Consider the following 22,253-nt stretch of genomic DNA (forward strand, 5'->3'; position numbering starts at 1 on the left):
CTACTAATTCTAGCCAACCTCCTATCAAGCAAGTGTAAATACAACTAATTCAGTAGATTATGGGTAGAGCTGGTGTGGGCAAGAGTGCTACCACTGAGAACTAGACTTTTGGTTGTATCATTGTCTGAGAGTTGTGCAGTAGGAAAGCATGGATGGAAATGCTATCTCAAGTTCAGCGCCATCATATCTTTGGGAATTCTACATTCTTTCGCCAAAAAGGACAAGAAATTGGCGAAAGAAACCTTGGCATATTAGTTGAAAACTTCAATGTCGCCAATACTGCCTTTGATGTCACTGGAAAGAGATACCATCGTTGAAGACAGAACTGTCCTTAAGCGTGGCAAAAGGCTACTCTTTTACTATGAACACAGGGTAGGAACGGTGCTAAAGTTTAGATAGCAATGGGACTGGAATTTTTACAAGCAAGTAACAGTGGATTATGGCCGTTCGTCAGCAAGAAGAAGCATGAAGCAGACCCAACAACTGCTTCTGATGCAACAAGCTACCACAACAATTTTTATCTACTCAATTGACAGATGTTAAGGTTTTGGATACTTTTCATCCAATTGCCAAGGAATTTGGCAAGGACATCAAAGCACTTCTTGTTGCAGCAACATGTTAGTAAGCAATGGGTAGTCAGTGTTGCTTGATGGATTGACAAAAAAAGTGCTTGATCATTAATGGAAATGAGCTTTTAAAAATGCTCGGTTGCAAGAAGGGTTGGGTGCTTCACAAGCTCCAGTATTTTTACTACCTTTTTTTTCCTAAATACCAAGATCGATAGAGAACTGGAGAAGGTGTGTGTGTGTCTGTGTGTGTGTCCCGGTGGGGAGTGGGGGATTTGCTAGCGACCATGGTAGGAGGCATTTAGCGGATGGGTCGTTGCATGTGAGAGAAACTACCTCGTGAATGAAGACAAAATCTGCTGAAAAGTGAGCCTACGTGGCTGCTCTCACATAGTCACATGCAACAGCCCATCCGCGAAAGGCCTTCTGCAATGGATGCTAGTGAATCCCAAATATATATATATATATATATATATATATATATATATATATATATATATATATATATATATATATATATATATATATATATATATATATATATATATGAGAGAAGTGTTTCTGCGCAGCTGCGTAGAGATATCTGCGCACTATCCATCCCTTATCCATCGCTTGTAATTGTCATATGTCAGTAGTATTTTCTTTGTAATTGTCATACTTTATCACCCTTTTTCAGTAATTTTTCATTTAAAACTTACCATTTCTATCACAAATCTAATACACCGTAATGATTACTATTTTTTTTTTTCTGCTAGCAACATTTGCACCCATTTACTTCTTCCAATCTTTGCATCCGGACGGGCCACAAGCCGAGCAAGTGGAATCGGCGAAGGTGGCTAGCAAATTCCTGTAAAAGAAAAAAGGGAAATGTTATCAGCACTACTTATTTTGATGAGGGCAATCTTACTTTATTAAAAGTACGGTATGGACCGCAACATTGGATGATCCAAACCGTCCATTAGATGGGGCACAACCTTTTATTAAAAGTACTGTATGGACCGCAACATAGGATGATCCAAACCGTCCATTAGATGGGCCACAACCCATATAGGTTGTGCCCCAAAAATCATTTCCGTAAGTTAATCCTAACCCTCCGATCTGAATGTTAGAGGGTTGATCCAACCACCTAACAATATTGAGGGTACCACCTTTCACTGTGAGATTGTCCATTTCTCTTCTTCTTGGCAGTTATATAGATGACTCAAAAAGTTAGCTATATATTGAACTCATATCTAAAGGTTTGAGTTGTGATAGGAGACAAAAAACTCTGATAGGAGACAAAAAAATTATTTCGCTGCTCTCTCAAAACTCTCCCTTAAATTGGAATATTGATGAAATCTTGCCCGGCTTTCATAACAACTCGTAGTTCAATAAGTGACCGCCTAGCAGCTACACCAAGTTCAACATTACAGACTTCGCCTTCATTTCATTTTGTTCACTAAGAACTAGTACATACAAGCAGTTCTTTTCAGTTCATACAACTCAAGATAGAAGTTCAAAAATTTCACATCAGTTCAGTTGATTTCTTCAACTTGAAAGTGCTTCAAATAGGCATTGCTTCAAAAAATACTTGTCGCGATCCCTGCACATATAATACAAGCAAAGGTAAGACCGGGAATGGAATAGGTAGAAAACTCACCTTCTAAAGGAAGAAAATAAAAATAGATGGAAGTATAAGATGAAATAAGGATAAAACATAGTCATGCTCTGCTACATAGCAAGCTTTCGGTCACAAAAGAGATATATAATCGCTCAAAAGTCCCATGCGAATCACCCAGTTTAATTAGATTCAGGTATATTTTTCTCCCCCATTTCTCATGAATTTTTTTAGCTGGTGTAAGTGGGTATTTTCAAGCAAAGATCCTGGGAAGTATTAAGCTTCCTTGATGAATTTACATTGGTTTATTGCCTTGTAAAGTGTTGTGCATCATACAAATTGAGTGTTACAGTAACTACAAAATCCTATAATTCATGAGGGGAAAAAACTATTGCGAGGGTAGAGAAAAAAGTCCTTGTATCCATTTGAGCCTCACAATCCTATAATTCATGAGGAAAAAATAGCTAACTCTGCTTAAAATAAGCTTTTCAGTCACAAAACACCATGAAAATCAAAACACCATCTTCCAATGTATCCAAAATATCAATGTACAAAACAAAACATTCACAAAGATACTACCACATACCTAGTGAAAGGAGCAACATCACGAAGCGATATCTTCCGCTTCCTCTTCCTCTTCCTCCTCCCCCTCGTGTAGTGTACCCATCTATTAGAACCAATAAAAATTTAGTAATAATCGGAGAGAAAATTGCAACATAGAAAGAACTCAAAGTCAAACCTTGGCTTTCTTTTTACATGTTCTCAGATTATGTCCCAACTCCCCACAACCACTACACTTCCGTTTTCCCATCTTAGATTGGGAGAGCTCTAATGAAGATTTCAAGCGTGATGCTTCCCTCGGCCGGCCCTTGGTTTTCACAACTTCAGGGTTTCGAATACATATCCCAGGTGCTTGAGTGAGAAGAGAGTTAGACTGCACTTGGCTGGTAAATACTGGTACGTGAACTTGCCTGTCTTTCTTTCTCTGCTCAATCTCAACCACCAATCCAGAGTAAAATTCATCCAACTTCTTTAAAATAAAGTCGTCATTATCGAGTTCCTCATCCACTATTCGTCGTTTTGTCATTACGGACCACCTTCTAAATGGGGTTGTGCCTTCGTTACCTACTTGACTTGTAGGAACTCCACCCAACAACTGATATCTAGCGTCAATTGTCCATCTCCTTAGAATGTAACGCTCGGAAATGAAAGTTAATTGCTTCTGGTCAAATACGGCCAGAATATGCCTGCATAATATACCTGAAGTCTCAAACATGGCGCAATCACAAGTCGCAGTAACACCATCGAAATCGTTGTACACAACCATACGCCCTTTTGACATTTCATTATCCCCACGTTTCCTTCTTACATTGAAGGTAGTCTCGTCGCCAATTTTACTATGTTTCTTGCCCCAATATAATCTACTACCATTAAGCTCAGCCAGAAAAAGGCCAAAAATTGTCCTTGTATAGTATTTCCCAGGATCATCTTCCAATGGGCTACCTGTAGTCATTGCCGCCTTTGAATTTTTTGACTTGAAATCCTCTTGTGTTTCTTTCCTACGACGGTCAGCAAGCGCTTTCTCATATTGATCAACAAAATCACGCAGAGAAGTCTTCTGGTTAACAAAACCATCGAAGAAAGCATTCATGCTTTCACTGCGCTGACTAGAAGTCATGCCTGCAGTGAAAGTACCTTTCCAATAGGCCGGGACCCAGTGAATCCTTAGCTCCCACATCTTACTTAGCCAATCATTCTCATCAATTTTATACTTCACACATAATCTTCCCCATTCCATCTCACATTCATCTATATCACCCGTGTTATACCAACGGTAGTAATCCTTTGGAAAGTCACCATCTGCCTTGCAGGAACATGCTCAACTAGGTGCTTTGTTATGTGCCAGGAACAAAACCGATGACGTGTATTGGGGAAGACATTCTTAATTGCATTTCGCATTGCCACATCCATATCGGTAATAATAGTTCCTGGAACTTTTCCATGCATACATTGCAGCCACTGCTTAAACAACCAAGTGAAGGTCTCCTCAGTCTCATCGGCGAGGAGTGCACATCCAAACAATATAGACTGCCTGTGATGGTTGACCCCTGTAAATGGTGCAAAGGGCATCAAATACATATTGGTCCTATAAGTCACATCGAAGACAATCACATCGCTGAAGGTCATATAAGATTCTCTTGCCCTCGAATCAGCCCAGAACATAGATCTCAATGTGCACTCTGAGTCCAACTCAATAGAAAAAAAGAAGTCCTGCTCTTCAGCTCGTTTTCGTTGGAGACGCTCGGCCACTATCCCAGCGTCTAACCCCATATTGTTCTTCTTCTTCAATCTCAAATGGGACTGCACTTGCTGTGGTGAGAGAACACCATCTGCGCCATCGGATTGGACATTAATGACTTTTGCAATTCCAGCAGGCTGCAACCCAATTCCATGGTAACTATCCATCAAATTTTTAACACTCTCCTTCTTATATAGTCGGTTATGTGAACGATGCATGCGTCTTCTAAGTGGAGATGTGAGTTCATGCGAATGTTCGTCTTCAATGACTGACACTATCCACTTCTTGTCTTTCAAGTTAATCGCCATCTTCGCCTGACAATCAAGCCTAGCAGTGCGACGCGGAATCACTTCCCTACCAGCCTGTCTCTTATCATTAGGGTCTTTCTTCCCCTCCTTGTCGCACACATACTTTCTGAATATTACTTGATTTGTCTTGGTCGACTTGTTTGTACTAGATTTGCGCACTCCAAAACCTTTACTCAGGGCATAGGTATTATAATATACGTAGGCACCGTCAAAGGTATCAAACACCTGGCCAACAAACGGCTTCTTCGCTACACTCTCCTCGCCATTCCCATCATCAACATCTTCTACTTGGTTACCTTCATTTAATTCTTCCCCTTGATCACCAAAAATTAAGGCGTGTTCATCAATATCATTTATCGATAAGTCGCATGCTTGCGACACAGCGTCCTCAACAAACCTTGAGGATGTGCCACATACTTCGTCGACAGGAAACACAGGAGCGGGAGACAAAGAATCATCCATCAAAGGTTACTCTATAACAACCAGCCATAACCCAACAAACCACCAACCATAAACCAGCAAACAACCACCCAGAAACAACCAAACCACCAGCAATAAACCAACAAACCACCAGCCATTAACCACCAAACCACCACCCATCAACCACCAAACAAATACCCAAGAAACAACCAAACCACCAGCCATAAACCACCAAACCACCACCCATAAACAGACAAACCACCACCAACAAACCACAAATAAAAAAAGATCAAAACAGCATATTTGAAGTAACAAATACCATGCATTTAAAGAACTGATATGATACAATTCTCCCCCTCAATCAATTTTTACATTTAATTTTGGGTCCAATAATCAGTATTGAACTCAGCTTTGGACTCAGATGAAAAAAATGCAAAGAGTGACTTGGCAGAGAGAAAACCCCAACTTACTTAGAGAGTACACAAAATGGAGCCTTATGAATTTTGAGAACCAATTGGGAGTCCATAACTGATTATTGGACTCAAGACTCAGAACCGGTTCTCAAAATCCAAAACCAACAGACCCTTAATTGAAATCATCCTAATTGATTGTGTCGATAAAAAGATATGTAGAACTAGAGATGACTAGAGGGTGTTAAAAGGATTGAAAAACATCCAAAGAGATGACTAGAGGGTTTTAAAAGGATTGCAGGAATCCATACACATAAATCCATAAAAACATCAACCAATGCAAGACTTAGAAATAAGCGATTTCCATTCAAAAGGTATTGCAATTTAAAATTCCATCAAATAGCCATATAGAACCAATTGGGAGTCCATAACTGATTATTGGACTCAAGACTCAGAACCGGTTCTCAAAATCCAAAACCAACCAAAATACATCCTCAACTAAAACCCCTAAAGAACTCACAAAAATTAGAGTTTTGAAGGAAAACAAAAACAAATAGATTAGAAACCCAAGTGAAGAAGAAATATAGATTAAAAGGAAAAATAGATTTAGGAAAAAAATGAAAAAAACAATAAATAGCTGAGCTTACCTGGTTTGGATCCTCGTGAGTGGAGAAGACGATGGACGAAGGGGAAGAACCGTGGACGAAGAGGGAAGAGGGAAGCCCAAAGTTGGGTCTCGGCCAAAGCTTTCGTGGTGGAGGAAGATCTTTCCGCCGCGGTGGAGATAGAAATTTCCGTTGAACAAAACCAACCAAAATACATCCTCAACTAAAACCCCTAAAGAACTCACAAAAATTAGGGTTTTGAAGGAAAACAAAAACAAATAGATTAGAAACCCAAGTGAAGAAGAAATATAGATTAAAAGGAAAAATAGATTTAGGAAAAAAATGAAAAAACAATAAATAGCTGAGCTTACCTGGTTTGGATCCTCGTCAGTGGAGAAGACGATTGACGAAGGGAAAGAACCGTGGACGAAGAGGGAAGAGGGAAGCCCAAAGTTGGGTCTCGGCCAAAGCTTTCGTGGTGGAGGAAGATCTTTCCGCCGCCGTGGAGATAGAAATTTCCGTCGAGGGTTATGGGAAACCCTAGTTTTTTGTCCTCTTTGTTTATGTATGATTGAAGAGGAAAGAGGGAAAACGCAGAAACATACAGAAAAAAAAACCCTAGCTTTTTCTGGTTCGTTTTGGGAGTGGGAGAGAGAGAGAGTTACGAATGAAAGGTTTTCTTGTTTATAAAAGAGCATTTACGATACTTTTCTTGTTTATAAAAGAGCATTTACGAATGAAAGGTTTATAAAAGAGCATTTACGAATGAAAGGCATTTACGACATAAGGCAAAGCAAATTCGAAATAAGCTGCGCAGATATCTCTCTACGCAGCTGCGCAGAAACACTTCTCTTTATATGTGTGTGTATATATATATATATATATATATAGAGAGAGAGAGAGAGAGAGAGAGAGAGAAAGAGAGAAAAGAGAGAACGGGAAAGGATTGTACGCTCGAGCGTATCAAGCTTATGGCACGCTCAAGTGCCCAATCACATGTGGCCCACTTTGTTAAGATGATCCAAAGCATTCATTTGCAAGGCCCTTACATATATGGGGTGTGTACCAAAAATCAGCTCTATAGGATCATCCTAACCCATCCATTTGTGGAGGGCAAAATGGACAAACCACAAATCTGCCCATTTTTGCCCTCCACTTTTGGAGGAGTTAAGATGATTCAATGGAGCTAATTTTTTGTGCACACCCTATCTATGATACTGCCTTGCAAATGAATGCTTTGGATCACCACAAAAAATGTGGGACCCATGTGATTGGGCACTCGAGTGTATCATAAGCTTGGTACGCTCGAACGTACAATCTTTTTCTCATATATATATATATATATATATATAGAGAGAGAGAGAGAGAGGGAGAATAGTGTCCATGCGCAGCTAATCAGATAGCTTATCTGAGCAGCTGCTTCAAAAACTCATGTAGCCCACATTTTTTGGGTGATCCAAAGCATTCATTTGAAAGGCCCTTCCACAGATAGGGTGTGTACAAAAAGTCAGCCCTATAGGATCATCCTAACCCAATCAAAGGTGGAGGGGAAAATGGACAGACACTGTTTTTGACCATTTTTCCCTCCACAAATGGCAGGGTTAGGATAATCCTAAATGGCTCATTTTTTGTACACACCCTATCTATGGAAGGGCCTTCCAAATGAATGCTTTGGATCACCCCCAAAATGTGGGCCCACATAAGTTTTTCTCCATAGGATCATCCTAATCCCCTAACCTCCACAAATCGAAGGGATTAGGATTAGACCTGGCAAACGGGCAACCCGCGCGAGTACGGATAAGAAATACCGGCGCTGGTACGAGTAGCCTTTCATGAACCCGGAACCCACCCGGGCAAGTACGGGTATACCCGCGGGTAACCCGGCAAATTTAAAGAAGAAATTATATATATATTTACCAAAAGAAATTATATGATGAAGGGTGTATGAACACATAAAGATGGTACGATGGATGTACAAGCCTTGATATTTAATCCAACAGCAGCTTCTTAACAAGTCAGCTGCTGTTGGATCAAATATCAAGGATGGGATGATGAGTACATGTTTATATGCCCATTCATCATACAATTTTTCATTTACTTTAACAAGTGTTTGTTTTGGTACAACCAAAAATACCAGTCACATAGTCTGATTGCTTTGACCTGTTTTGTTGGCCCACCCACATAGTCTATTTTTTATTATTTAGTGTTTAGGCCGTAAGAATAAAAAGTTGAAAACCAAATGGCGGGTAACCCGCGGGCAACAACGCCCGGCCCAGACCCACCCGCGGGTCATGAGTACAGGTTGGGTTCGGGTATTTTTGTCGCGGGTAATGAAATTGGTACCCGTACCCGCGGGTACAGGTTCCATTTTGCCAGGTCTAATTAGGATGATCCTATGGAGATGGTTTTTTGGGCACACCCTATCTATGTCTGGGTCCATCAAATGAATGGTTTGGATCACCCGGAAATGCCTCTTGCGATGGACCCTAGCAATTCCGTTCAAAAAAGGTCTCCCCACAAGCCAACTAAAAAAGAAAAGACAAGCTGGACCGTGCAACTGTTAAAACATTGTTGCGCTGCTATGTTTCCTAGAAAAAAATAAAGGAAAAAAAAAATCCTTGGAAACCACAAAAAGAACAGTTAAAGAGGTTCTCTGGAGTGTTGAATCGGTTCAGAATTCAGATAACGCAAGGTAGCATTGATTTATGCCTTGGGTTCTTCTTCTGTAGGAAGTTACAGCCAAAAACAGGGAAACCCCACTTCTCTTTTCCTTCCCTCAACGACCTTTTTACCTCATCCTCCATCATCCACCCTCATCAATGGCGTAGTTTAACAACCCAAATCGAATTTACTAACCTACGCATGATGCACTCTGTCACCATGCCAACGTCTCTAAAAGCGATCCTCCTTTCCCCTACATGTGGGAAATGTTCTCACTACATGTTGGTGCGCAGGATAAAACCAAAACCCCCATTTGTTACAAGTAAAAGGACCTATAATAACGTTTTTCAGGTTTTGGCGAGAAGGAATTGTGAAGAGGGATTGTGGGGAGGTTGGAGAGTTGTGTCTTTTGCTAGGTTTTCTACAGAGAAGAAGAGGATTAGGGTTTTGGGAGGGACTGATTTAGGTGGGTCTGAAAGAGTTGCAGACATGGGGTTCGAGAAGAAGAATAATAAGGAAGAGGATAGGGTTGAGGATTTTCAATACCAGTCTTATAAATTGCTCACATTGCCTACAATTCTCACGCTCGGCCGTGTCGCTGCCGTCCCGCTCCTTATTTGCAGTAGGGCTTGTTTTTTCTTTCTTTTTTGTTAATATGGTTGTTTGTCAATCTGTATTTTATTGATAATTTGATGTGGGTTGAGTTTCTTTTGGTTAGTTGGGAAGTGGGGGATTGGGGTTTGGGGTTCTTTTTTCATGGGTTGGGTTTTGATTGTGGTGAAGGATTTGAATGAAGTTTTTGTTTGAAAATGTGAATTGGGCTATCTATCTATACTTTGTGTGGTGGCAATTGGAGAAATGGGTTTTTTATCCCTTTTTTTGTTAGGATTTTGATTGAGGTTTAGATGTGGATTTTGTAAGGTTTTGGGTTGATATAAATCGACCATTAGAAGTGAATTATGTCAATTAAAGTAGATTAAGGTACTGCCATGAAGCAACTACTGCACGATCAAACATGTAAAACTGAACAAGCTATAGTTTTTTGTGCCTAGAACATGGGAAAAATGAGAAAATATAATGTGTCATTCGTCTCCTTCTATGGATCCCACTTTATGTTTCGACTGAAGAGTAGAACTGCATCTTTCCATGTTCCTGCTATTGAAAAGTTACATTCCTGCATTAGGTTGTGAGCACGACAAATATTTAACAATCATACTTTTTTAGTCTACATACACTACTTCGTTTGCACTGGCCTGTGTGTCTGTACGTTTGTGAGGCTAACTTGTTAATTTTGTTGTACTAGCTTTTTACATGAATGGTCCATGGGCAACAACAGCTACAACAAGCATTTTTATTGCGGCTGCAATTACAGATTGGCTTGATGGATACATTGCACGAAAGGTATGTAATTTCTTATGTCTTTAAGGGGCACATTGTAGTAGCAAATTGATATTCCCTTTCTGCCCATATCATAATCTATTCTTTTGAGCTCATTGGTCCCATATGTTTCAGATGTGGCTAGGCACAGCATTTGGTGCATTTTTGGATCCTGTAGCTGATAAGGTTTGATGCGTTTTGTAAATTTTGTGGTGTTCAGTTGAGAGTTGACTCTGGGCAGGGATGCATTTCTTCTCGGGCCTAAAAGGGGAAAAAATAGACTCGTTTTCAGTCCTTTTAAAACTTTATTGGAGTTTTTTATTTGTGATTCTTATGATTTTTCAATGCAGCTTATGGTTGCCGCAACATTGGTGTTATTGTGTACTAGACCTTTGGAAATCGCTGGATTTGGACAAGTACCATGGCTACTGACTGTACCTTCAATTGCCATCATTGGTAGAGAGGTGATTTTACCAATTTCATAAATCCATATTTCATGAAGTGACTATAACTTGTTCATTTGAACCTTGGGATTGCTATCACTTTATGGTTGTTACTCCATTCCGTTGTGGATTGCAATGCTTGCATGTGTAAGCCACATACTTCTGCGGATGCATACAAGGTTTAAAATTTCGGTTTCCGTTTCACTTTTGGTTGGCACGGAAACAGAAACATTTCGGTTTCAGTGGAAATCTTGTATAATCACGGAAACATATATGCAAATGATGGAAGTTTTTATTCTTTAAAAAAAAAAAGATAAAAAAGTTAAGATAAAACTTTGGGAAATGCTAGAATAAGCATAAATACATACTTAGAAACCATCACATAAGCAACAAAACCATCCATAATAGTTTAATCACATCACGCCTAGTGACAGGTGTTGTAGTGCATGTCTAGAACAATGAAGTCAATAAAGAAGTACGATGTTATGAAGTATAAAAATGTACAATGACCAGTCTCCCCTCTAAGGACTCCCAACCCTATGTTAATACCACATAGAGTTATGACGTATTATTGGCCCCATGCTGATATGACATCCCATGCATAAGATTCGTTACTTTGCTTTGCTTTTCAATGATCTTGCCTACCAAATATCATTCTCTACATTAATGAAATGAAATGAAATGCAAATAATAATATGTTTCCATTTTTTGTCGTACCGACCCATTTTGGCCAAATTTTGAGTATTTCGGTCAAAATTTTGGGGAAATAATGACGTGAAAGAAAATCACGTAGATTTCGTTTCGGTGGGAATGGAAATGGAAACATTTCGGTCATTTCCGAGAAATTTCAGGGAAATTTAAAACCATGGATGCATAAAGTTGGCTTTAGCAGCAGCTAATATGTGTCTATGATGTCTTGTAAACATCATGCCCATGTCTTTTTTCATGTTATTAAGATATAACAAACACTTGAGATCTGACAAGGTGAATGATGTTCTTAGACACTATTGTGCAGCAGCCTTTGCCAAATTTGCTTCTGGGACATACTCATTGATGATTTATTTTGGTAAATATACTCATTGATTACTATGCATAGAATTACATGTACCACTTGAGATCATATGTGAGGGCATGGTCAGCCTGCTGTAACTTTGCTGGACATCTGTAACTTTGTGGGACATCTTGTCCCTATCTATTATGATACTGCTTATATATGATTGTTGTATGAAGGCACGTCTGTAACTTTGTGGGACATCTTGTCCCCTTCTTTGTAGCTGGGTTTTGTTTCCTTGTAAATAAAAATAGCTTTTAAAAAAAATTACATGTTCTGGAACATCATAAAGTTCGGTGCTTTCTCACAGTGGAAGCTGAATGCCAAAAAAATCATGGATTCCATATGAGTTTTTAGCTCTCTTGGGCAGTTGGGAGTGGGCATTTTGAGATCTGTTTTTGTGTAGCATAGTTGTATGAACTATTTGTAGGTGACTTTCCTATAGGGATGTTTCAATAGTGATCAGGAAAATCAAGGACAGCAGGGCAAAAAATAGGCTAAGGGTTTGATGCTTTCCAATGGAGAGTGTAAGGTTCACTATTAATTCTTCAAAAAATAACAAAAGACAATATATATTATTATATTATATTCCTCCAAAACTCTTAACCCTAACCATTCCTTTTTTTTAATGATTAACCCTAACCAGTCCTAATCTGCATTTAATCTAATCCTAGCTACTCATTACCTCCGAATAGTACTTTGCTTTGAGTGGGTTAAAAAAATAGTCCTTTGCTTTAAGAATAAGAACCATAATATCAAAAAAAGAAAAAAAAGAATAAGAACCTCAACTAGAAAGGTAGGTGGTGAGCTGGAAAGAAGTATGTAAACCCACTAAGGCAGGTGGCCTTGGCAGGCCTTGGCATTAGACGAATCAAGGAAACTAATCAGGCGTTGTTAGGTAAATGGCTATGGAGATACGGAAAGGAGGAGAATCACTTGTGGGCAAAAGTTATTGAAAGCAAGTATGGATCGTGTATTGGGCATTGGAAATCGAAGGATAAATTCTGGAAAAAAGGCAAAACTCCATGGATGGATGTATTGTGCTATAAAGCAAAATTCTTGGAAGGAACAAGGTTTAGGGTCTATGAGGGGGACATGGTGAGATTTTGGTGTGACAATTGGTGTGATGATATCCCTTTAAAGGAAGCTTTTCTGTGTATGTTTGCATTAGCTTCTGTGAAGGAGATAATGGTGAAGGATTGCTTGACTAGAAGAGATAACAGGGTTGTGTGGTCTCCACCTTTTAGAAGAAAATTTTTTGACAGAGAACTCGAAGGGGTGGAAAGGCTTTTTCAGAAATTGGAAAAGTGTTATATCAAACTTGATGGGAAAGACAAAAGGATTTGGGTCTGGAACTCAGATGAGGAATTCACTGTTAAATCATTTTACCATAACCTCCTACCTTGCCTTGCTACCTCCAAAGCAGCCAAAGTATGGGACATAAAAGCACCACGGAGAGTATGTATTTTTGGTTGGGCAGCAGTTCTTGAAAGGATACAGACAATGTTTTGAAAATCGGAATCGAATCATAAATCGTAATCAGGGTCGAATCGTATCGGATTGTAAATCGTATCGTAAATCGTAAGATTCATTCCAAAATATAAAAAATATGTATAATAAAAAATTATAAATAAATTAAAGAATAAAAATAGCCAATTATTCAATTTTCATCCAAATTCATTAATTCAAATAGAAACTACCATGATTAGCATTCAATATCATAATACGAATTGTTTGTTGACAAACTTTACACATACTAATTATCTAATTCTCATCCAAACCCATGCATATTGGTTAATAATCTTTAAAAAAAGACACAAGATCATATCAATTCTCAAAGTCTCAAACATCAAATGACAAATATCAATCATAAAAGACGGGAATCGATGTTGTACTTATTATGGTAGTCTCCCACCTCAATTCCCACCTCAATGTGAGTAATGCCCTCAACAAATGCTTTGTGCTCGACTGGTTCGATTCGTTTGAAGTCATATTCCTCCTCTGTCTTCTTCCTTCTAATGAGAGGGATCTCAAAGGCTTCTTGTAATGTAGAAAGGAAATGAGGTCTTTTGAAAGAAAGACATATTTTCTTTTATACAAAACTTAATTTGGATAAATCATAAATCGTACGATTTATGACCGACTCGTAAGATTCATACAAATTAAGATTCAATCATGGGATTCAAATCGTTTTGCCTAAGAATCGTAAACCGAACCGTAAATCGTAAGATTTTCAAAACAATGGATACAGACCATTGACTTCCTCATAAAAAGGAATATGTTGACAATCAATCATTGTGCCCTTTGCATGGAGGATGTTGAATCTGTGAATCACCTTTTAGTACATTGCAAGATGGGTAGAGAGATATGGGGCTGATTATTGGATAGATTTGGGATAGCATGGGTGTTGCCAGATAAATTCATGGAGCTATTCGAAAGCTGGGCTACGGCACCATGGAAGAAAAAAGGCAAGATACTTTGGCAAGTTTCGTTTTTTAGCCACTATCTAGGTTCTCTGAAAAGAACGTAATGCAAGGACTTTTAAGGGATATACAAAGGGAACGTTATTTCTATTTAATAAGGTGATTGCTCTAACCATATCGTGGGTTAAAACATTAGAAAGCTTTAGATTTGCATCAGCATACGATTTATGGCATGGTTGGAAAGTGATTTGCAAAGGGTCTAGTAATAATTCCAAAATCCAAAGTACTTCAACGATGGTCGCCTCCTACACAAGGAATTTTTAAAATGAATTTTGACGGCTTCAGTTTGGGGAACCTGGGTCCATCAGGTATGGGAGGTCTATTGAGAGATGAAGATGGATTAGTAGTTTGGGCATTTAGAGGCCCCATCGGTGTGGTGGACTCTAATGAGGCAGAAGTTCTCTTCGTACATCATGGAATCAAATTACTACAAAATGTTGACCTAAATAAGGTGGTCGTCGAAGGTGATTCGCTTAATGTTATTAGATGGCTTCGAAGATCAAAGGTTGTTCCTTGGCGATTTGCATCCCTGTTTGATGAGATTCAAGATAGAATTGGGATGGCTTCAATTTCGTTTAATCATGTGAGGCGGTAAGCAAATGGTGAGGCGGATAAATTGGCAAGAGATGGTGTCTCTAGGGAGAGTATTGAGTTTTTCGATTATCTTCCTCCCTAGTTCTTGTTGTATTTTCAATCTTATGATTATTTGATGTCCATTGTTTCCTCTCTGATGTACTATCTGGGATCGTCTTGATCCTCCTCTTTTCAATATTATTATCGTTACCATTCAAAAAAAAAAAAAAACCCTCAACTAGGAACAATTGGGAGCCTGACATCCGGTATTTCACAAGGTGGCTTATTAAAATCTCAACTTGGACAGCTCCATAGAACAGATACAATTTTCTGAAATTTAGAAAAAGTGACATCTTTCTTATTTTGTGTCAAACTGAACATTGTGGGTCCTCTATTGATGTCAACATGTGACCATGGTTTAAAATTTCGGTTTCAGCTCGGTTTCGGACCCATGAAATTTCGAAATTTCGACTGAAATCTGGTACAAAAAAAAGTCGCCTATTTTATTCAATATTAAATTTCGGCCGAAATTTGCAGTAATTTCGGTCAAATATTAAAAGAATAAAAAAAAACAGGTTTTTTTATTGAAATTCCGAAATTTCGGCCGAAATAAAATACCGTTTCGGTGTCGGTCCGAAATTTAAAACCATGCATGTGACACCATATTTTACAGGTTAAGATATTATATTTTTGAAAAAAAAAAAAGAGAAATGTAATGGGAAAAAACAGGTATAGCACATTCATGCATAGATTTAGCTTAATATCACATCACGAACATAAATCGAAACACATTTAATCATTTGAAAGTAATTAAATTGAAAAAAAAAAAGTTGAACTAGTTACTTCAAAACAGAAATGACCAAAGCTGGCTGGCAGCCTGGCACTCCCTCACTTTGTTCGTCAGTCGGAGAATCAAAGGGACTATTTTTCCAATATTTTGAAAGATTTATCAACATAAGCTAACTCTCTTTCCCTTAGTTTTAAAATGCAAAAGAGACGGGAAAATAAGGTTTTAGAAAAGGAATTGTGCAACATTCTTCACATATCATACATGTGCTATTTACACATGGCGTATTGTCTATAAAGCTGTACCATCCAAGACACACATGACTTTGGGTGAAATATGTAAAATAAAGTTGATACAAGTTTGTATCACATATTGCCTAGATCAATATCCGAGCCGTGTTGCCCGATACGTCCTATACTGGTAAAAACAACAAACCATATCCTTATCTCTCTAGTTTGCAATCTGAAATCCAAGATGAGTTGGTATCTACAAGACCTATGCTAAGGCGTGCTGGTTGTCCTTAGAAGTGGAGAAGTTTAGGAAAACTGGATCTAGGTCGAGTTTGTCTGCGAAACTTTAGATCATAGTACTGGTCCTAATTCTGGTCACTTGTTGTACGAACTCTAAACAAGGGAAATCGATAATGGTAAGGAAAGGGTGAATCATTTCATCAATCATGACGGGATAACACATCATGAAGTGGTTTCTGGGTAGTCAAGAGAAGCAATCTTGCTATCAAGGTTTTAAATTTTGGTTTTGGTCAGCACTGAAACGCAGACATTTTGGTTTCGGTAGGACATTTCAGTGGAAAATGGAAATCTTGTAAAATCGCGGAAACATATGGAAACTTATGCAAATGATGAAATTTTAAGATGAAAGTTCGAGAAATGCTAGCATAAGCACAAATACATACTTAGAAACCATCACACAAGAAAGAAAGCCATTTGTAATGGATTAATCACATCGAACATCTAGTAACATATGTTTTCGCACATGTCCGAAATAATAAAGTCAATAAAGAAGTACAATGTAATGAGGTATATGAAAGTACAACGACCAATCCCTTCAAGGACTCCAACTCTATTTGAATACCCACATAGAGTTATGAGGTGGTATTGTTCCCATGTCAATCAGCAGTGAAGTGTCCCATGAGCATTCACAACTCTCTACTGATCAAATAACCCATCTACCACCTTAGGCTAATGCACCCAAGACATCTCAAGACAAAAAGGGGTGGGGACCCCATGAGCCCATCATAGGCTCCAACGATTTTTTTTCATTTAAAAAAAAAAAATCCTGTTGCCTTTCAAGAAAAAAAGAAGATGCGCATGTTTTGTACTACTAAATTATTGGAAGTTGTAAATGCACTTCCAGTTTTCATTAGATAAAAGGGTGTACTAAAAAGAATGCTTTTTATTATTATAAGCAACAAAAAGAACAAATGAAAATGGAAAATGACTTTGCAATGTGTAGATTTTTTATCTCTCCCCTCAAAGTTGTTCCCTAGCAAAAAAATCTTTCGAGGTAGTTTGTCAGATAATAGAGGACTAACCCGTACAGGTGTTGCTCTTTGGCTTAAAGTCTTGAGTATTTGAATCCCCCTGGGCTTGCCCGATGCGCGTGGTTTACAGGTGATTGCGCGCATCCGAGGGAATTAGTCCCACTTTACAATGTGGCGTGGGGACACCCTACGTCATAAAAAAAAAAGATAATAGAGGACTTGTTGAAGTGCGACGAAAATCCAACAATGAAGATCTATAGAACAGACTAGAGAATTTTTTAGATCTGATCAATAATGGAAAGAATGGGGGTGTAGGTTTAGTATTTGGTGAGGATTATCATTTCCTTTTCAATCCATGTTTGGATCATGGATAAAAAATAACCTCACATGGGATTGCTCGATCCAATATTAGCTTGCTGGGAGTGCACAAAAACTTGCAAGCAAATTAATAACCTTTAATGGAGATGGAGTTGGGGTTGGAAGTATTCTCCTTCCTCATTTTCTTCTCAGTCTCTCGTTACTCTGCTTGGATTTCTCTCCTTCTTGTGCTTTGTCCTTAGGGGAGAGGCTTCGTGAAATTCATATGGGAGGAACCTGCCAGCCAGTTAAAATAGATTGATGAATTTTTTAGGACAGATTTTAGTTCCCACCACGCTTGTTTGAAATACTGAGTACGTGCCTTGGAGAGCAGCATACTTGCTGTTTAATTACTATCCATCAGTACATTACATTGATATAAATGCCAAATTAAGGAACGATTACGTTTTCAAAGATCAAGAGCGAGGGCGGGGAAGGATTTTGCTGGACATCAAGACCGAATCATATCGTGGAGTAGGGTGTCAAAGATGCTCCTTGCTAGTGTGTGAGAGATTCTTAGAAATTGGAATATGATAATATTTGGAAAAAAAAAGGAAACTCAAAGTGTTGCCTATTTGTGGTGCCTTCCACCAACCGGATGGGTCAAACTTAATTTTTACGAGGCTCAAAACCATCTCATGGGTTTTGAGATGGTTTGCTGATTTTGGATCCAGTTCATTGATCATCGAAGTAGGAGCGGATAGGGAGAGGATGGTGATTGTTGCCACTGGTCAGTAAAGTTTGCATGAAAGTTGTTCTAGGTTTGGGGAGTGGATTGTTTATGTTTCTGTGGTATCATTGTCTTTTGATGATAGCTGTTGGGGGGGCACCTTTTTTCCAGTCTGCTTTTGTTTTTAGTTTTGGAATTTAATAAAATTGTTACGTTTCAAAAAAAAAAACCTGATGCAAATATAAAAAATACAGTTATCCTGGAGCAATTTATAAGTGGTTGTTAGTGGTTATGCTTGCAAACAATGAAGACTGCTTGGATGGATTAATAATGTCTTTCAATCCAATGTCTTTTGAACTGGGAATAATCATTACCTAAGCTTGGGAACTTGGGGAAGTGTTATTTACAGTCTTGAACTTGACCAAGCTGTTGATTCAACTCTATAAACTAACCACATTGCTGCTGTTATATATAACTTCCGGGCTTTATTTTTTCTTTGCATTGGGTTCTACCCTTTATCTTGGGTTTTATTTCTTATGAACTAGTTGTGTAACATCTTTGCAGATTACAATGTCAGCAGTTAGGGAATGGGCTGCATCTCAGAATAGTAGAGTTCTCGAGGTTCACTTTCCTACCCATGTCTATTTTTACATGCCTATCCCTTTAAGACACTAAAATTTTTAGGTGTAAATTTACCATATATCAACTGCTGACTATTGCCGATAGGCTGTTGCTGTAAACAATTTGGGGAAGTGGAAAACAGCAACACAAATGATTGCACTAACGATCCTCCTGGCTACCAGAGACAGCAGGTTCATCCTCCTCATCCTACCCATATAGTCAGTTAAGTTTTCTTTCTAACACAGTAGATGAAAAAACATTTAATCTTTGTTCATTTGATGTACAGTCTAACAGGGCCAGACGTTCTAGTTATTTCTGGTGTTGTTTTGCTTTATGTCTCGGCGGGGCTCGCTGTCTATTCATTGGGTGTGTACATGAGGAAGATCTGGAGAACATTGTTGAAGTAGTTGTCTTGTATTTTGAGTTGGCCTCACCCATCACAACATTGGGATTATGAGAAAAATCGGGGTGTGGATCCTTTCTTCTCTTTTCTGGCATTTGTTCAGAAGGTGAAAGGAATTTTGTAGCTTTCCATTATGATGAATGAAGTGAGCTACAGATCAGTTGCTGAATGTGCAACAGTCTGCTGATTCGGTCTGAATTGCGTGAACAAACTCTTACCATTTTGAATTGATGGTCTCGCTAAAATGATGGTTTGGTAAATAGACTGGTTAAATATTATACTGTAGATTGATTTGAGTGGAGAGGATATGGACTTGTGGTATATTGTGCTCGACTCTAACAGAGCATTCAGATGTAATATTTCGTAGGGGTCGTACCCTTCAGAGAACCATTGGTGTCTTTGAGGGTGGCAGTTTGAGGATCTGTTCATGCTATGTAAAATGAAGGATCAATTACCAATGGGGGACAAAAATTAGGTGGAATTATCAACAGGACCAATGCTTTTCAGAAATTATCAACGAGGGACAAAAGATGTCTTATCATTAAAAGCTGGACGAAAATGCCCTTTTCTTAAGCAACACGTTTTGCTCTTCCACTTTTCCCTCTTCTCTCTTCTTTCCCTCTTTTTTATACTTTTTCATTTTCAACTTTGTATTTTTTTACCTTACCAGTCATCTTCTTCATCATTTAGCCACCATTGGAGGTGGGAAAACTCGAAAATTCCAAACGTGAGTTCATTCCCATCTATCTTTCAATAGCTAGGTTTTGTTTTTCATTTGTTTTAGGGTTTTGCATTTCTCCTTCTCCCTTTCAATGGAGGATGAGGAAGATGAATTGTACGGTAGAAAGAAAAAAATGTGAAAATGAACAAGTGAAAAAAATACAGGAAGTAAAAACGTGTTCTTAAGGGACTTGATAAGCACATTTGGAATTTCGTAACCCCAACCCCGGAGACTTGAAAACCCCCTTCCAAAACTCCAGTACCTTTGGGCAATTTTAAGGGACTTGATAAGCCCATTCGTAAATTGGTAACTCCATTTTGATACTAGTTAACCCCAATCCCAAATACTTGAAAACCCCCTTCCAAAACTCTAGTACCCTCGGCCAATTTTCAGAGACTTGATAAGCCCATTCGGAAATTGGTAACCCCATTTTGATACTTGATAACCCTAATCCTAGAGACTTGAAAACCCTCTTCCAAAACTCCAGTACCCTCGGCCAATTTTCAAGGACTTGATAAGCCCATTCAGAAATTGGTAACCCCATTTTTATGCTAGATAACCTCAATCCCAAGGACTTGAAACCTCCTTCCAAAACTCTAGTACGCTTGGCCAATTTTTAGGGACTTGATCACCCCATTCGGAAATTGGTAACCCCATTTTCTATACTAGATAACCCCAATCCTAGAAACTTGAAAACCCTCTTCCAAAACTCCAGTACCCTTTGCCAATTTTCAAGCACTTGATAAGCCCATTCAAAAATTGGTAACCCTACTTTTGAGAGTTACTAACCCCCTTCCAGAGAGTTGATAAACCCCTTCTGCTACAAAACCCCTTGCCTATAGCAACTCTTCTAATGGCATTATAATTCTGCTCATGATAGAAATAACAAAAGAAATGGATGTTGTTATCATTAAATGTGCTTCATGTATTACATCAAAAAAAATTTAAGTAAATCAAAAAATGTGTAGCCATCCATTCATGTATTACATCAACTTTTTCTTATACAACCACTTGTCTTCCAAAAAAGTGAGTGAAGCCATCCATGCATTATCTCCAGAACTCACCCTAAAAAACAAATCGCTTAAACCCTAACAAGATAAATCAGAAACACAGGAATGAAAAATAGTGCAAAACCCTAAACAAAACAAAAAAGAAAAAAAAACCTAAATACAAAGAGATAGATGGTAAGAACTCAACATTCAAGTTTTCAAGATTTGCCAGCAACAATTGTGGCTGAACAAGGAGGAAGATGACTAGTAGGGTAAAAAATCAAAAATGTGATACTGGAGATGTAAAAGAAGAGGGAAGAAGGAGAAAACAAGGTCAAAACGTGTTGTATATGCCAAAGGGTATTTTCGTCCATCTTTTACTGACAAGACCTCTTTTGTCCCCCGTTGATAATTTTTGAAAAGCATGGGTCCTGTTGATAATTTTGCCTAATGTTTGTCCCCCATTGGTAATTGGTCCTAAAATGAATTGGAAAGTTATATGAAATGGGGAGATCTCTTAAGATGATGTCCATTTGAAAACTTTGCAAATCTACTTACAAAGTGAAGCCAAGGTTTTCATTTTTATGTAAAACTAGTTGCAGACCCGTGCGATGCACAGGGCGTGAAAAAAATGCTTTAAATTAGGGCATTAATTACGAGAAATTACGGATCACGGGCGCCTATTAAAGTAATTATAACACGGGTGATTCTTCAAAAACGGAAGGGAAAGAGTCCCCAATACCCTTACGACATTATCAGAACGAAGATAGAGTCCTCCTATGTTGATGCTTACTTGATTCTCCTTTTTATTCTTTTAGGATTTTTTTCTAGAGAAAATCATAAAAAATTGCTTAATGAGGGCATTAATTTTAGAAAATTACAGATCACAGGTACCAATTAAAGTAATTATTAAACATGGGCGATTCTTCAAAAACAGGAGGGAAAGAGACCCCAATACCCTAACGACATTATCATAACGAAGATAGAGTCGTCCTATGTTGGTGGTTACGTGATTCTCCTTTTCATTATCTTAGTACTTTCTTTAGAGAGAAAATCACGAAAATAGTACGGAACGAGGGCAATATTTACAGGAGATTACGGATCAAATGTGCCAATAAAAGTAATTACTAAATACGGGTGATTCTTAAAAAACAGGTGGGAAAGAGACCCCAATAACCTTTCAATACTTTCAGAACGAAGAAAGAGTCCTCCTATGTTGGTGCTTATAATATTCTCCATTTCTTTACTTTAGTATTTTATTTCTAGAGAAAATTCTTAAAAATTATGGAATGAAGGCATTAATAACGAAAAATTACAAATCACATGTGCCCATTAAAGTAATTATTAAACACGTGTGATTCTTCAAAAACAGGAGGGAAAGAGACCCAAATACCCTTATGACATTACAAGA

The 22,253-nt window shown here is 38.3% G+C and overlaps 3 protein-coding genes across 3 annotated transcripts; 1 reads left to right on the forward strand and 2 right to left on the reverse strand.

Annotated features, from left to right (window-relative positions):
• Positions 1-2,767: 2,767 nt before the first annotated feature.
• Positions 2,768-3,961, reverse strand: LOC143850069 (protein FAR1-RELATED SEQUENCE 5-like). The gene is made up of 2 exons (XM_077359384.1): positions 2,903-3,961; positions 2,768-2,830 (listed from the first exon to the last, which is right to left on the reverse strand). Exons 1-2 carry the CDS (start codon positions 3,959-3,961, stop codon positions 2,768-2,770), a joined length of 1,122 nt encoding a protein of 373 aa, XP_077215499.1.
• An 11-nt stretch (positions 3,962-3,972) lies between these two features.
• LOC143850070 (protein FAR1-RELATED SEQUENCE 5-like) lies at positions 3,973-5,232 on the reverse strand. The gene has a single exon (XM_077359385.1). It carries the CDS (start codon positions 5,230-5,232, stop codon positions 3,973-3,975), a length of 1,260 nt encoding a protein of 419 aa, XP_077215500.1.
• Positions 5,233-8,794: 3,562 nt separating this feature from the next.
• On the forward strand, positions 8,795-19,392 carry LOC143851692 (CDP-diacylglycerol--glycerol-3-phosphate 3-phosphatidyltransferase 2-like). Its single transcript, XM_077361175.1, has 7 exons — positions 8,795-9,488; positions 10,170-10,267; positions 10,379-10,429; positions 10,594-10,707; positions 18,673-18,729; positions 18,835-18,920; positions 19,016-19,392. Exons 1-7 carry the CDS (start codon positions 9,068-9,070, stop codon positions 19,134-19,136), a joined length of 948 nt encoding a protein of 315 aa, XP_077217290.1. The 5' UTR covers positions 8,795-9,067; the 3' UTR covers positions 19,137-19,392.
• Positions 19,393-22,253: the final 2,861 nt, after the last annotated feature.

This window comes from Tasmannia lanceolata, unplaced genomic scaffold, assembly GCF_043159265.1.
Source record: "Tasmannia lanceolata isolate RefF3 unplaced genomic scaffold, GAP_Taslan_0.1 ptg000018l, whole genome shotgun sequence".
Taxonomy (NCBI): domain Eukaryota; kingdom Viridiplantae; phylum Streptophyta; class Magnoliopsida; order Canellales; family Winteraceae; genus Tasmannia; species Tasmannia lanceolata.